The sequence below is a fragment of the Aphidius gifuensis genome, linkage group LG2, assembly GCF_014905175.1.
Source record: "Aphidius gifuensis isolate YNYX2018 linkage group LG2, ASM1490517v1, whole genome shotgun sequence".
Lineage (NCBI taxonomy): Eukaryota > Metazoa > Arthropoda > Insecta > Hymenoptera > Braconidae > Aphidius > Aphidius gifuensis.
Window position 1 is genome coordinate 22051516 of NC_057789.1, and position 17364 is coordinate 22068879.

Sequence of the window (17364 nt, forward strand, 5' to 3'; positions counted from 1 at the left end):
ACTTAAAATTTTTATAAAAGATCAAACAAAAATCCAGGAAAATTGTTTTATTATTCAGTCATTTTGTTTTCTATTGAACTTTTTTTTTTTCTTTAGTCAATCATATTGGAAAAAGACCTAAGAAAAAAAAAAAAATTAAAAAATTGGTTTATTTAATTATTCGTTTATAATAAATATATATATATATATATATATATATATTTGTATTTATAATTATAAATAAATATTTAATAAACCACGATTAAGTAGGTTTAATCTTTGAAATAATGTACATCAATATCGTGTAATTCAAAAGCTAATATGCTTTATATAAAAAAAAAATAGTATGATTTAATTAAGAAACGATAACAATTGCATTGTGTGGCTTAGCAGAAACACTGGCTAAACTGTATCACATTGTTAAATAAAACGGCGTGTTTAATACAACAAAAGTAGCAATAAAAGAAAATAATAATAAAAACAAAAAATATTTCATAAATCCTCTTGAATTAAAAAAAATAAATTTTTTTTTATTATATTTTTATTTTTAACTTTATATTACGACGTTTTGAAAAAAAAAATTAAAATTCAATAATAATATTTTAAATTTTACTGATCAATTGGCATATTTTATTTAAATTTTTTTTCTTTTTAATCAATGAACTAAATTAGTATTTTTTATTTTTTTTTTTTATCATGGAAATTAAGACCATTTGTTTGGGGTTGTGATTAATTGAGATGAAAAAAAAAAAAAAAAAAACAATTTATTACAAGATTTTTTTATATTTCAAAATGGATTAAGTGGCACTTTTTAAATCACACACTGTCAATGGAAAAAAGTGTATTTAGTCAGACTAAATGAAAAAAAAAAAGGTTAAAAAAAATTTATTTGTAAAAAGAGATTAAAGAAGATGTAACCATCCAAACAACTGACCCAGGCTCCTGCCCATCTTCGGTAAGCACCATCCACAATCCTTTCTGTAGTCCTTTTAATCTATTCGTCCCCTAACTATTTATAATCTATACATACATATATATTTTTAAAATTAAATTAACAATATTTCCCTTTTTTTTTTTTTTCATTTTTTATCTTTGATTATTGTTTTTTTTTTTTTCATTTTTTCATTTATTTATCCATTTTCATAAATAACTATTAATCACATCGACTCTTTAAGTTAATTTTTTATATAAATCCAGCCTTATTTTTCCTTAACAATCAATATTAAATCCTGTTATTAATAATGAAAATGTTCACACAAGTTAAACTTTGAACTCTTGAAGAGTCGAATCAAACTTTTATTTTATATTTGTTTTTTTTTTAAAAAAAAGCAAACAATTATCTTTTGATAAATAATTAAAAAATATACATGTCGCGATTTGTAGAGTGTCTATTTATATACATGTATTTTATATATATTAATATATAATAAATTAATTTTTATAATTGTTATTTAAGTTTAAATAAGAACAAAAAAAAATTATATTGATTTGACTGATTTATAAAATATTTTGTTTCAGGATATCAATGGAGACTGCTGGAATGGCGATTCCAGCTTATCATTACATCGCTCCAAATCACATTGTCAAAGCACCAATTCACTAATGACATCATAATGACAACTGATCAACTTAATTTGCAGTTTTAGTTTTTTTTTTAATCGTTGTTTTTGTTTTATTTTGTTTTTTTTTAAATTATTTTATTTGCTTCGTTCTCATTTCAACATTTTTAGTATTTTTTCATCTATCGACATGAAAAAAAGAGAAAGAGAGAAAAATATAGTTGAATGTCATAGAAAAAAAAATAAGGAGACAAAATATTTGAGCCAGATAGACACGAACATTTATTAGGCTTCAAAGAAAGAAAGAAAAAAAAATTATATATAGAAGAATAATGATTGTCAATGAGTCAAGTGGAATAATGTCTAAATCGGTGGAGGAGGTCAACATGAAATTCAATTTAATTAGATTAACAAATAAAAAAGAAAAAATTAAATTATAAATTAATAAACATCATAATATTACGTTGCAGATAATAATGCTGCCGCAGGTTGGTAAAGGGAACAAATGCCAAAGATACGTTAGTTTTCATTTTTATATATTTAAAAAAAAGCAAATAATAGAAAGACAAAAATAATAATATTAATAATAATAATAATAATAATAAAATAACAACAAGATAAGAAAAAAGAAAAAAAAAATATGGAAATACTTGAAAAGTATTCCAATAAAATTGAATAAAAAAAAATTAATATTCTCACAATTGATAAAATTGGCAATTAAAAATGCTTTTTTTTTTTTAATTTTTTAATATAGAAATTGAATTAAAATATTAGCCAGATGAACGAATATCAATTGAAGATAAATAATAATAAAATAATGAAAATAATTCGGATAGACAGGGTTGAAATTAAATTTTAAAAAAAAGTTATTTTCTATTTAATTTTTGATTCAATGATTCACCTGGCTTGTTAATAATTCGTTTTATCTTTTGAATAATATATATAAATAATCTGAGATGTAGAATTTTAAATTATAATCTTTAAATATATTTTATTTATATGAAGAAAAAATAAAAAAAAAAATGAATTTTAAAAATTATTTTTTATCAGAAAGTCGTGGAAAGGATAATAATATTTTGGTGATTCTAGAGAGTAAACTGAGTGTTCTTCAAATGATGATTGATTAGTTAATTAAAATGATTAAAAAAAAATATCGCCATCAATTTATATTGACAATGGTAGTCACTTATAACTCGGGACACTTTTTTTTTTTTTTAAATAATAAAAAAATGAATTATCAACCGAAATACAGAGGTAACAATATATATTATATATATGAACATGCATATATTATATATAAATATATTTATTATACAACTAAAAAAAAAAAAAGTAATAATAATAGTAAATAGGTAAGGCTATACTAGAGTGAATGGATTTTTTTTCCATCAGAATGCTTTATTAATTACTCAAAATTAATTATAATCAGTTAATTCTGATTTTTTAATTCTAACGGCATTGTGTCATCTTTTAAAAATAATTATTTCTAATAGAAATATTTATTACAATTTTTTTGTTTTTAATTAGGTTATTAATGAAAAGAGAATTTTTTATTCTTAAGTTTATATCCTCTTCCAGCTGCGTGCCAAACAGAATAATATTTTACTTTAAAATCAGTGCTTCCCATTGATTAAATAACTCGTTTTGATTTCGAATTTATCAATTATTTATTATGAATTTGAATCATTTAAACAAATGAAAATCATAAAATCAATATATTAAATTCGATAAAGTTTTAATTTTTTTATAGTTTATTATGTTTTTTATTTTTTCATAATTATTTTTTTTTTTTATATTGTTAAAGTTAAAAACAAAATGTGTAAAATCAACCAGCGGCAAAACAAAGTATTGTTGAAATTGATATTATTTATTAATTATATATTGTATTTATTTATTATTTAGAAAAAAAAAACGTATTTAGCCGTTGCATATAAAATTTGATTAATTTTTAATTTGTTATTTAGGTTGTAAATAAATTTTTCTCAGCTCAATTTTAAAAAATAAAATTTTTATTTATTTACTATTTTAATTATTTTTTTGTGAAATTCAAATTTTTCAAATCATCAAATAATGAAAACTAAATTATATCGAATTTCAGTAGATTTCCAGTTGTCCTCCCCACATCAAGGTATTATCACCGTAATTTTCCACAGAAATATCAATTTTATAAAAAATAAAATTATATTAAAATATCATTGAATGAGTAAATTGAAATATAACAAACAAAGTAAAAATAACAATAAAAAAAAAAAAAAAAAGTGAATACGAGTTAGTGAGATGCTGAATGATTATGTATATCAACAATAAAATATCGCTGTGATTAGAATCGGTTTATAGTCATTAATTAAGAATGATTAAATTGAACAATTATTAGGTACACTTACGGCCAAAAAAATGAAGAATTATCAATTTAAAAAAAAAGTATCATAAACTTGAAAAAAAATTATATTAAAAAATGTGTTTGGCATATAAAATTTTATCGGCCTCTGTACTTTTTTATGGGCATTCGATTATCTCTCAAATACATTTTTTTTTTTCTTCGATTATTAGTTATTAATTAGTTGATAAAGAAAATAAAACATGTCAAATTGAAATTGAAAAATTCACATATCCGGTTAAACATATGATTAGTATTAACTTGTTAAAATTTAAATTTCTTAACGATAAAAAATATCATTTTAAAAACATAAATATATTTTAGGAAAATTTCGACTGTTAAAATCAAATATTTTGTCAATTTTATTTAATTAAAATATTAACAAAGATAATTTTAATTATTAAGCATTGTCATTATACCAAATTTTAATAATACTCAAACTATATTACATATACACTTTATCAAATTAATTGATTTTTATTTATGAATTTAAATCTCAAAAATGTGCCAAAAATTGATTCACATTTTAAAGAAAAAAAAAAAAAAAATTTAAATTAATTTTATTTGATAAACACTTTTAATTAAAAAATGTTTTCTTTTTTTTTATTTAATTGCAATGTTAGTTCTATGAAAGACATACTTTTAAAAAAATAATAATAAAAATTATTCAATAAATTTAATTTATTTTCTATTTTATTTTCAAAAGTACTTAGACACTTGTAATTACGTTGTGGCGTAGAGCAATCTGTTAGTGCAGGGGCCTTATCCTTACTGCGTGATTACTGCCAAGGTCCAAAAGATGAAATTAACTTTTATACTTTAATTTAAATTTAAAAAAAAAAAACAATTATTATTTTGTATAGTATTAACAAAAAAAAAAAAAAACAATTCAAAGTATTATTTTCAAGAAAACAATCTTTTTCAAATTTAGTTTCAATTTCTTTTTACTTTAGCTTAATTGAATGTTCATAATTTTAATCGGGCCTTGTCAGTCATTCAATTTTTATCGTAACGCAAGGCAATCACCTAAGAAGTAACTTAGTTTTTATAGGATATTAGGTGTCGTCGCGCGCACGCGTGACCCATCGATTAGAAAAATATAATAATACATGACTATTAAATAATTTAACAAAGCCATATTTTTGTATGGCCAAATTGCTTTTTAAAAATTATATAATCTGCATTAATAAAAGAAAAAAAAAAATTGCAGATCATAGTGCCAAATAATAATTGTCGAATAAACAAGTAATGTTAGTATTAAAGTGTCGGGGTAATGAAAAATATTTATTGATCATATAAATTTAAAAATGTGCCAAAATTATATTTGATTATAAATTTGTTATTGTTAAAACTTTTTTTTTAAATTTTTTAATTTGATTTTTTCTCTTATAAAAGTTACGTAATTATTACTCTTGGAAAATGAAGATTAACGACTTAAAACTTTATAAATATATATGTACATTTTTTTTCTCTTTTCTGATTAATCAAGAGTATCAGTATCATCTTTGCCATCCTTGCAAACCAATGATAAGAAGATCTATTCAATTTCAAACTTCTATTAACCCTTTGGGATTATTTCTGGATTAACCACAAATTACTTTCAATATTGATTAGTCACTATTGTCTTCCTCAAACGAAAGATTTTTTTTTTTTTTTTTAATACAAATAATTTGAATTGTCAATTTTTTGCATTATCTTCCAGTTTTTTTTTTTTTCGTTTTTTCAATTTTTCTCTTTTTAACTTTTAAACTAAATGACGATAAAAATACAAAATATTTATATGCATCAATGATAATAATATTTGAGGAAACTAAATAATAAAAGAAAAAAAATCTATTCCCCAATGATTACCACCCCGTCGACACGAGTTCGGTTATGCAGGAAGTAAATCGATGTTGCGATTATCGGATTTAACTCACGTAAAATAAAATTTTAATTAAATTTATTCGTATATCACGTTTTAAATTCCGATATTATCGCGCATCAGCTTAATAATTATGAAGCAAAAAAGAAAAAAAAAAAAAAAAAAAGTACATCAATCCAGGGTAAAATGATAATTTTTTTTTTTATTTAATAATAGTCTGATAATGATGGGTGAACGCAATATTAATGTAAAAATAATATTAAAAAAAAAGTAAATAATAATAAAAAAAAGGAGCAAGAGGGTAGATAAACGTTAAATAATTTAGAAATAAAAAAAATTAACAAGTATGAGTGAATTGTTGGTTCAATAAAAATGTCAGAAAAAATGATAAATTAATTAACTAATTAACAATAATAATAATAATATAAAAACTTGATAAGTAATAACAAAAAAAAAAAAATAAAAATAACATGTTAGAAGATAAACTTTTGCTTCTTTTAATTTTTTTTTCTTTAAAAAAAAGTTTAAATAAAAAAAATCATTATACTGCTATTATTATCATTATTGTAAGCATTAATTTATAGAAAAATTAATGATTGATTAAAAATGATATAAAATAATTATAAAAATGAAAAATAATTATAAATTAATTTAAAAAATGGAAATAAAAATAAAATATTAAAAACCAAGTGTTTAAAAAAAAGTTATAATTCAAGTGATATCACTAGGCTTGCAATTGTAAACATGATTACTCAGCTGGCGTGAAAGAGTGCTTTATGTCATAGTAGAAAACTAAAAATAAAAAAAAAAATAATGTATACTTACTGGAAATAAAAAATAAAAAAAACAAAAAAACAAACTAATATAAGTTTATGGAAAAATAATGAATACGAACAGTCTCAAATAATAAAGATATGATAAAATAAAATATCTATATAAATGCGTAGTAAACGTAAACATATCTATTGTAGAATTGTTTGGTCTATATTATTTGAAACCATTGCATAAATTAATTGGTCAAAAAAATAAAAAAATATATTCTAACTAATAAAATATATATTAGATTTAAAAAACAAACAAAAATTTCTAAATCATTATATTATACAAATATATATATATATATCTGTTTTGATATATCATAATTATTTCATCAATGCTGAATGTTATCTTTTTGTTAATTTTCAAAGAATCGTTTATAAAATATTTTGCAATTTCTAAAAAATGATTGATACAAAAAATTATTATATAAAATTGATGTTTATCAGTATACTTTGTTGATAAAAAATTTTCACTGTTTTCTTTTTCTTATTAAATATGAAAAATGAAAGTTAATTTATCTCTATAAAAATTTTATTTTACAGCATTGATTGAAAAAATTATTGAACAACTCTTCCTTCGCTTTATCGATTTCTACTGAAACCTAAAAAAATTTCTCAATCCATATCAATTGTTATTCACCGTAAAAAAAATAATAACATACCTATAAATTTAAAAAGTATAATTGAAAAAAAATACAAATGAAGAGTGAAAGAAATGGTAGAAAACAGATTTAAATGAATAGGGTTGTCGAGAAAGTGAAGAAGAGAGATTAATTACAGAACAAAAAACAAAACAAATAGCGCAAACAGCAAACGAAAACTCGGGGTCCAAAATCCTCGAAGAATCATTAAAATATATATATTTTGTATTTGCATAATTGCTATTAATATTATTGAGCACGAAAAATGAAGACAAAAAAAGGGAAAAAATAATGCTAGAAAAAAAAAAATCCCAGATGAAAGGAGAGTATCATTTTATTTTTTAATCAAATATTGTTGAGTACTTGTAATTTATAAGATTTATTGTTAATTAATTGTCATATATTAAAAAAATAATTACATAAAATATTGAAATGTTTTTTTTTTTTTTTAATACATTTCAATATTTTTTCTTTCGCTGTCATTGTTTACTTATTTATAAAATACTTTTCTTTTTGTTCATTATTGATATTATTGTTTTGCTTTTATTGCAGTATAGGTTGCTCAAATTATCTAGATAATTTGCTTTTTATTTTTTATCAATATTTTATTATATATCTTCAGTGTATTTGATGTTTTGAGTGATAATAATTATAAAAATAATAAAGCATTGTTGTAAATCTCATGATTGATAAATAAAAAAAAAAAAAGTTATCACTTGAATGCAAATATATATTATGTATACAATGTAATAATGAAGGTGTTGATCGAGCTTTCATGTAACTCCTTTCATTAATTCACAATAATCGAGCTTCAAAATAATAAAGTAATTAATGTAATAAAATATTTAAAGTAAAAAAAAACCGTTTAATTTGTCTAAGAAAGCTGAACAAAGAAAAGAAACAAAAAAAAAAATTATCTCAATAAATTTCTATTATTTTTTATTTATATATATTTTAGAATCAATTTTTATTATTTTTAGGTTGAATTATTATTAAATAATCAATACATTTTCCCTTGATGAAAATTTTTTGTTACAAAAACTTTTAGGCAATTATTTACAATAATATATTTCCTTTTAATTTTTTTATTTTTGAAAAAAAAAAATTGTAAATAAAATATTTTACTTATTTTGATTTTTATAAAAATTAAATTTTTTAACAAAAATGATATAACAGCAAAAAAAAAAAACAAAAAACAGCTGATAAAACTAATTTAAAAAATATATATCTCTATTACATATACATAAACATATATAAAAAAAAATTTTAAACAAAGATAGTCGATCGTATACGCGGGATTCGACTCGAAAAACGGGAACAAAAATTATTTAAAAAATAAAAAAAAACAAACTAATTAATTATAAAAAAAATTAATAATTGCTAATGACTTTATTAGTGTCTCAAGCACACGCATATTTTGCGTAGTAATAATAATAAAAATTCTTCTTATATATACTATTAAAATAAAAAAATGTCGAATAAATTAAAATATAATTGTATGAAGTTGAAAAAAAAAATAAATCACATATTATTATGGCTTGATAATAATTTAAATGTTTGTAAGGGCAATAATATTGTAAATTTCGAGTAAAGTGTATTTGAACGTTTAAGATGCATAAAAAAGACAGATTTTTTTAGATAATGCACTGTAATATTTATTAATTATAAGAGACAAAAATATTAAAATAAAAAAAAACTAAAAAATAAATAAAAACAAGATAAAAAAAAAAAAAAATCGTTATAATATAATAATACAAAATAATGAGGCAATAATGTCATTCATTTAACAATCATGGTAAAAAATATTTTAATTATATCTCTTTTTTTTCTTTCAATTTTAAAATTAAGAAAAAAAAAGTCAAAGCTAATGGGACCGGGATTATAAAAAGCCCTACAATTTGCTAATAATACAATATTACTCTAAAATGAACAAATAAGAAAAAGACAAATAAATCCACTGTGGAAAATAAAAAAAATGTGGAAATTTAAACCCAAAGTTCTTTCACACAGTAAAAAAAAAGCACATAAACAAATAATTTGAACAATTATTAAAAAAAAAAAAATGAGATATCAAGTAAAAGATGTTAGTGTTACACTAAAATTGATAAACAATTCTATAATATTATTATGAGGATTATTCTTGTTATTATTATTGTAATGTTTGTTTTTCGTGTATATAGCAATACAATTACGCTCATCTAAATAAAATTAAACAATCTATTAATTAAAAAATTACAAAATAATAATTATAATACCGGAATAAAAAAAAAATATAAAGCTTTGAAATTTAAATGTTTTTTTTTATTTAATTTTTTTGGTAAAATCGTTTCTTGTAATAAATTTAATAATCAGTTATATATACTAATATATTATACATATATATTCCACATTCTTAATAACCGTTTCATAATGCCTTGAGAAGCATATAATTTTGATAGGATGTTCAAGTGTTGAATAATAAAATAAAATTACTCAACATGGAAATAGTATGAATATGTGTTCTATATTTATTTATCAATGACAAATTACTACATTTTTTTATTACAAAAGTTTTTATTCATGGTTACATTAATAATTAATTTTGTTTTTTTTTTTATTTGTTCCATATTCAGGGAGAAGGTTGCAGTATTTTTTATTTTTTTATTGAGTTGCTTAGTATTCTTCAGCACCCTCACCCTCACCCTCAGCCGAGTCCATGCCAACCTCTTCGTAATCTTTTTCAAGAGCAGCAAGATCTTCACGTGCTTCTGAGAATTCACCTTCTTCCATACCTTCACCAACGTACCAATGAACGAAGGCACGTTTGGCGTACATGAGATCGAATTTATGATCGAGACGAGCCCATGCCTCAGCAATGGCAGTGGTGTTGGACAACATGCAGACAGCACGTTGAACCTTGGCAAGATCACCACCTGGTACAACTGTTGGTGGTTGGTAATTGATACCGACCTTGAAACCAGTTGGACACCAGTCAACAAATTGAATGGTACGCTTGGTCTTGATGGTAGCAATAGCGGCGTTGACATCCTTGGGGACAACGTCACCACGATAAAGCATGCAACATGCCATGTATTTACCATGACGTGGATCACACTTGACCATTTGGTTGGCTGGCTCGAAACAGGCATTGGTAATCTCGCCAACTGAGAGCTGCTCATGGTAAGCTTTTTCAGCACAAATAACTGGAGCATATGTGACCAATGGGAAATGAATACGTGGGTATGGTACCAAGTTAGTCTGGAATTCAGTCAAATCAACATTGAGTGCACCATCAAAACGAAGAGATGCTGTAATTGATGACACAATTTGACCAATGAGTCTGTTCAAGTTGGTGTAAGTTGGACGTTCAATGTCCAAGTTTCTGCGACAAATGTCATAGATGGCTTCGTTGTCAACCATGAAAGCACAATCAGAGTGCTCAAGAGTTGTGTGGGTGGTCAAGATTGAGTTGTATGGCTCAACAACAGCAGTTGAGACTTGTGGAGCTGGGTAAATGGCAAATTCGAGCTTGGATTTTTTTCCATAGTCAACAGAGAGACGCTCCATGAGAAGAGAAGTAAATCCAGATCCAGTACCACCACCAAAAGAGTGGAAAATCAAAAAACCTTGAAGACCAGTACATTGGTCCGCAAGTTTACGGATCCGATCCAAGACCAAGTCAACAATTTCTTTTCCAATGGTGTAATGACCACGAGCATAATTGTTGGCAGCATCTTCTTTACCAGTGATCAACTGTTCTGGGTGGAACAATTGACGGTATGTTCCAGTTCGGACTTCGTCTACCACCTGTATAGTGTAAAATTAAAAAATTTGAATTTGTTAAATAAGAAAATAATTAAAGAAAAATTTAAAAAAAATCACCGTTGGCTCAAGATCGATGAAAACAGCTCTGGGTACATGTTTGCCTGCACCAGTCTCACTGAAAAAGGTGTTGAAGCTGTCGTCACCACTGCCAATTGATTTATCAGATGGCATTTGACCATCAGGCTGGATTCCATGCTCTAAGCAGTATAATTCCCAACAAGCATTACCAATTTGGACTCCAGCTTGTCCAACGTGAATTGATATGCACTCACGCTAAAAAAAGAGTCATAAAAAATAACCATTTAAATGCCCAAGTCCACTCCCTTTTCTACTTCACTATACAAAGTATTTTTCCAAATCAATAAAATTCAACAATAAAATAAAAAATAATAATAATAATAATAATATAATAACATGAAACCGATTACTTTACTTTTAGATTTTTTAAGTGTTTTTTGGTTCTTACCATTTTTGAAGAGTTTGCAAAATAAAGTTTGTTGAACAGAAGGGTTTAATCGATACTGGTGATGGAGTCTCACTAAACACGACTGTTGAACCTTTGGGAGTGTCGTCGCAACTGCTACCCTTTTAGATTCTGTCGAGTATTGTACTATATAAAAATATATAGTAATAGTATTTTACCTTGCAGACATGAAAAAAAAACTTTGACGATGACTCGCTGCTACAGTATTGACTTGACATGCGCAATTCTCCTGACTACAATACCGCTCAATATCGTACAATATTTATAAAATGAATATATATATGTTTGCATTATTTTAGTCATCAATTGTATTTGAATTAAATACACTTTTATACGAATAATTATTGGAAATGTTTGTGACATTTTATGATGCTTGAAATATATTTTTGAATAAATTTACATCAGTATATTTATTTAAATTAATTAATATATATCAGTATATATTTAAAAAAATAATAATAATATATTTATATATACTTATATATCTTAGGCTAAACAACAAATATTCATCAAGTCGCTTGGGGATTGATATTTTCTTATTTTGTATTTTGTAAATCAGAGAATAATGTAAATACTGAAAATATATAGAGTAAAAACAAAAAAAATAATATTGAATCATATAAACGAATTTTTAATGAAATTTTATTAACTGCAGACCATTAGCTATGCTTTTAATTTGTAGTATTTTATAAAATATTGATTTTTCTTTAAATTTATATAAATAATTTAAATTACTTATTTATTATATCCCTGGTTAAAAAAATTTCTTCGGATTTTCACTGGATTTTCTACGGATTTCTTCAGATTTTCTTTGGATTTTTTCGAAAAAAAATTCCCTATTTGTGTAATTATGTTTTTTGTGTAGACTCTTATTTCTCGTTCTTTTATTTATTTTTTCTTTTCGTTGGTTTTTTGACGAGAAAATTCCGGAAAAATTCCAGATATTATGAAAATAATCTGAGATTGTGCATTGCTCCGTAAATTTAATATCTCCGTAAATTTTCATCAGAAAACTCTATTTCCGGAAATCTTACGTATAGAAATTCGGAGAATTCCGGAGAAATTTTTTTTTACCCCAGGGATATACAAACTTTCTTTAATTTTTATATATTTTATTAAATCTTTTATTGTATTTTTTAAATCTTTTTATTTCACAGAAAAATTTAATTGATCAATCAAAATTTTTCAACGACATAAATATGATAAGAGTATGTATCTGATGTACTCTGACGATGTGATGGAATTGAATGAATCAAGCAATAATTAATAACTATTTTCATTCAGTCCTAATCAACTCACCGTGAAAAAATCTTGAAAGTTGAAATTGTGTGCGATTTGTATAGTGTTGATGATAACATATCAAGAGACTCGGTAGAGTCTCGCCTCAATTTTTAAAAAGCGAGACTCTTTACCGGGTATAAGTATTTTAAGTCAGTGGTCCGTGACGTCGTCGTTTTTAATTTATCAAATGTCGTTCTAATTATTTGTTAAAAAAAAAAAATAAAAACAGTTTCATTATATATATCGATGCCTCTCTTTCCAATGAGCCTACTCTCGATTTTTTCCAACAAATAATAAAAGATATAAAGTCAGTAAATATTAAATCTTACTAAAAATAAATTTTCAAGCTGAAATGTCTAATTTCTTCGGATACGTTATACTATCCTACTTATTTTACATGCATATATGTTGTATGCAGCCGCATGTGATTATTTATCATTGATGTATAGCAAAATTTGTTTCTTTTTCCTTTTATATATTTAAAGCGTACATAATATATACATACACGTTTAAATTTTTATATTCGAAAATTAATGATTATTGATTTATTATGGTATTCACGGTCAATTGTAGACGAATTACAAATATAATTTATTATTAATTTAAACAAAATAAGTGAAATAAACAAAACATATTACAATTAATGTCAAAAAGTCAATTTTAAATACCTGTCTAATCATACTTTAATAATCAAAAGACGTGAAATATCTTTTTGAAATAAAGTTGAATATTTGTGGATAAAAACTTTGGCGCTTTTCGATACATGGTATAATAATAATATAATGATAAAAACTGCATTATATATCAAATATCATTAAAAGCTCCTAAAATTTTTTCATGTCAGGACTACTTTTTATGTAACAAATATTGGTTGTGAATACTGCAGCATGCTGTGAATCAAATAAAACAATGCTCAAATGCACTCATATTTTCGAGTAGATACGAAACCATTTTATAAAATAAACGAATATAGACAATGATTCTGTATTTCTCAAAATCAAATTGCGATTAAAATACGTGGAATCGATGGACCTAAATAAATAAATAATAACTTTAAATGGAACGAAAATTGTGTTCATTTGTAAATATTTCCATTAAATTTAGAAAAAAATGAGCATAAATTAAAAATAAATAAAAAAAAAGAATCAATAAATGATCAACGTTGAGTTGGCGTGAGGTGAAGGATCGAAAGTAGTAATCTAAACGTTCTAGGTTCGATCCCAGCTCTCGGCGACTCAACGCGTGGGAGGCAAGCCTTGAGAGGTGGGAGTGTGTTTGCGTGTCGGACGGAACAAGAACAAGAAAAAGAACAAGAAAATGGCAATAAAAAATCTAATGATAATCCAAGTTCAAATAATAAATTAAAAAATAAAATATTTGTTAGAAAAAAAAATTCATTAGAATTATTTATAATTAATAAATCAGATAATTATATATTGGCAACTAAATATCGTCTTGAAATGTTCAGAGTATCAATACCAATTTATACTAGTAGACGATATGTTAGACTGAATGATTTTGATAAGTACATACGAACTAATCGTGCTGTTGATCAACAAGTCAATTTCATTCTATATAGTACTTACAGTGGTAAAAAATGTAATACATCCTATGATGGAAGAAAAACCCTGTTTGCTGCTGGTCAATTTATAATGAATAGTTCCACAAAAAGATACACAGCATCACCATTATCATTATTTAAAAAAAAATTGATAATCATCCGATGATTGTTGTTATAAATACTGATGAATTTAGAACAACAATGTTATGCAGTGTATGTAGTGGTATAGTTATTACCAGTAAATCACCACATAGATATCAATATTGTCCTAATAATTGTAAAATTACATTCAATCGCGATATCAATGCTGCTAAAAATATACTGCTAAAAACAATTGTAAAGCTTGATCCTAAAAGAAAATATTTGATAAAAAATATTGATAATTTTAGTAGATCAACATTACGCGAAAAAATAAAATGAATTTATCTTTAATTCATAACTTAATCTACGTAAACCTGTTCTTAGGTAGATTGACCCCTGTCATTGGATTCATTCGATGCAGGGGTTCTGAACGCTTCAACCGTTTGCACATGTTGTAAATGGAGGCTTTAAAGGTACGTGAGTTTTTCTATTTCTTAACTTATATTTTCTTTTTATATGAACATTTAAAAAATAATCTTAATGATAATAATTAAACGTTTATGTCCAATTTACAATAATTTAACAATTAAACAACGCATTTTATTATTTTTTTTCGATAAAACGTATGTACAGGTTTTGTTTATTATTACAAAATTTTTTTTCAAATGTAAATAATATCAATGGCAATTTTTTTTTTCTAAATATATACCATATAGTATTAAAAAAAAAAAAAAAAAGAAAAGTCTTTATTAATAAAATAACTTAATGTAAGTAAATTAATCGTTTCAAATTTTCTCAGTATAAAAATTTTTCCTGAAAATAGTTATTTCATTATTGTTTTTTTGTTGCTTCAAATAATTCCCATCCTAAATTTGGATACTTGGTCTTGATTAATTTATAGGAATTTACTTCCATAACATCGTTAATATTCTTGACAATAAAATTAATTGTTCCTTTTTTTAATTGGTTTGCGTTATAAAAATCAGCGGTTATAAGAGTCTCTATTGAATTTTCAACAGTTAATTCATCGTGCAATGATTCTTCACAAAGAGCCTTCAGTCGATTGAGCTGATATTTTTCAGAAAAGTTTAGTAATTCTATCAGATGCATATTCATATATTCCGACTTCACCTCACCAGTATGTAAATATTTTATAAATATTTTCCCGACTTCAGCATCTATGTCTTCAATGATAACGATATTTTCTTGATTTTCTTTTGTATTTTTATTGTCGAACATTGCTTTAAATACTGGACTCTGTATTGTCAAAATTCCTTGATAAATATTGAAATTTTTTTCTCCAATTTTAAGAGTTACAATGCCTCCAATACTTTGATTTTTAATCATCAATGATAAATCATTGATTATTTTATTTTTAGGTATATCAATAATACTCTTTTTGTCATCAACAGATATTTTAGTAATTTTACAAATAATTGTTAAACAATCATCAGGAAAATATGCATTAGTTTTGTTGATAACTTGTGATTTTTTAAAAAATGATACAAAACCAAAAGATCTTTTACTAGGACCAGGATGATATAAATAATTTGTTTGATTTTTTATTTTTTCATCACCAGTAAGAATTGAAAATTTAAATTTAATTTTTATTCCTTTAAATTCTTCATCACAATTGTAATGTAAAAATAAGGCCAAATTATCATGAGTTTCTCCACTTTCACCACATGCACCATTCATTTTTATTATTTTCAAAACCAAAATTTAATGATATTAATTCTTCACCAGGTTTATTGTAATTTTTGAAATTCTCAATTTTCCATTTCCATGTACCACTGTGTTTATTGGTTTCAATTTGATTTAGTATCATTTTTATTATTATTAAAAGAAAAAAAAAATTATTTCAATTTAAAAAATGAAGACAAATTGTTTATATTACTGTTATTTCAATGTTTCGATTGACACTGACTAACTGATTTATTAATTTTTTAATATTTATTGTTCCGGGTCGAACCACATGTCTGTCGGTCCCAGACTGACCAGATTTTTATTCTTTTTATTTTTTAAACAAAATACAATAAGTTGATAAGTTTTAAACATTACTCTGTTTTTTATGGCTAGATCACGAGCTCATACAAATTCAAATAACATATGACTAACAATTTTGGTTTATATTTTTTCTAAAATATTTTAAACAACGATTTAATTTATGTACTTTTAATAGCTTTTTACAAACTCGAATATTCCCACACATGGTCAACTCATGCATAGATTTTTTAGTAAAAATCACGTAACAAATAAAACCATAAACTCAAGTTTCTCTTTGGTACTATTATAACATATTTTTTGAAACATTATTTGTCAAGAATTAGAGAAAATCTCACATCTGTCAAACAACTGCACTAACGTATTTTCGATACACAGAATGATCGTAAAATCGACAATAAAAAAGTAAATTTATAACTTTTTTAAAATAAACTAAATTCATGAAAACGTCTTGGACTTTCCGGTCGTAAAATCTATATTTTTTGTTTACACATGGTATTTTTTATGTCACCCTTTGGACCACACAAGGCCCAATTTTATGTCTAAAAATCCCACCACCTACACCTAGTTTTTTACCCTCTCTTGAACTAATTTTTGACCAATTAAAACTAATTTTTTAACTAAGTATACACCCATTTTTTGGACTTAACAATTTTCAACAAACTGAGAAATCAGTTGCTCTTCAACACTCGTTTACGTAACATCTCTAATTAATATTGATTCGCGTACAACGGGATTTTTTTATACTTACAATATAAAATAGTAGTGTCTGTCCATGACAACACTTGTTAGAGTCAACTCAATATACAATATACAATACAATTAATTATAATTTTAGTGAAATAATAAAGTGAATATATTAATAGAATTTAAGCCACAGTGTTTGGATTTATTTAAAGTGTTATTCCTAT

General features: G+C 24.0%; 2 protein-coding genes across 3 annotated transcripts in view; one reads left to right on the forward strand and one right to left on the reverse strand.

Moving 5' to 3' along the window:
- LOC122849507 (poly(rC)-binding protein 3) overlaps positions 1 to 5799 on the forward strand; it is a 164434-nt gene extending 158635 nt beyond the window's left edge. For both annotated transcript variants that reach the window (XM_044148216.1, XM_044148220.1), the window contains exon 8: positions 1498 to 5799. In XM_044148216.1, the coding sequence (XP_044004151.1) occupies positions 1498 to 1582 (85 nt within the window). In that variant the 3' untranslated portion in view covers positions 1583 to 5799. The remainder of the gene's footprint in view (positions 1 to 1497) is intronic.
- LOC122849508 (tubulin alpha-1 chain-like) lies at positions 3602 to 11691 on the reverse strand. Its single transcript, XM_044148221.1, has 3 exons — positions 11509 to 11691; positions 11100 to 11315; positions 3602 to 11024 (listed from the first exon to the last, which is right to left on the reverse strand). The coding sequence occupies exons 1-3, from the start codon at positions 11509 to 11511 to the stop codon at positions 9891 to 9893; spliced, it is 1353 nt and encodes a 450-aa protein (XP_044004156.1). The 5' UTR covers positions 11512 to 11691; the 3' UTR covers positions 3602 to 9890.
- Positions 11692 to 17364: the final 5673 nt, after the last annotated feature.

Coding starts and splice junctions, on each gene's coding strand:
- LOC122849508 (XM_044148221.1), bottom strand. Junction 11,025..11,099: donor TCATCGATCTTGAGCCAACG/GTGATTTTTTTT, acceptor TACACTATACAG/GTGGTAGACGAAGTCCGAAC.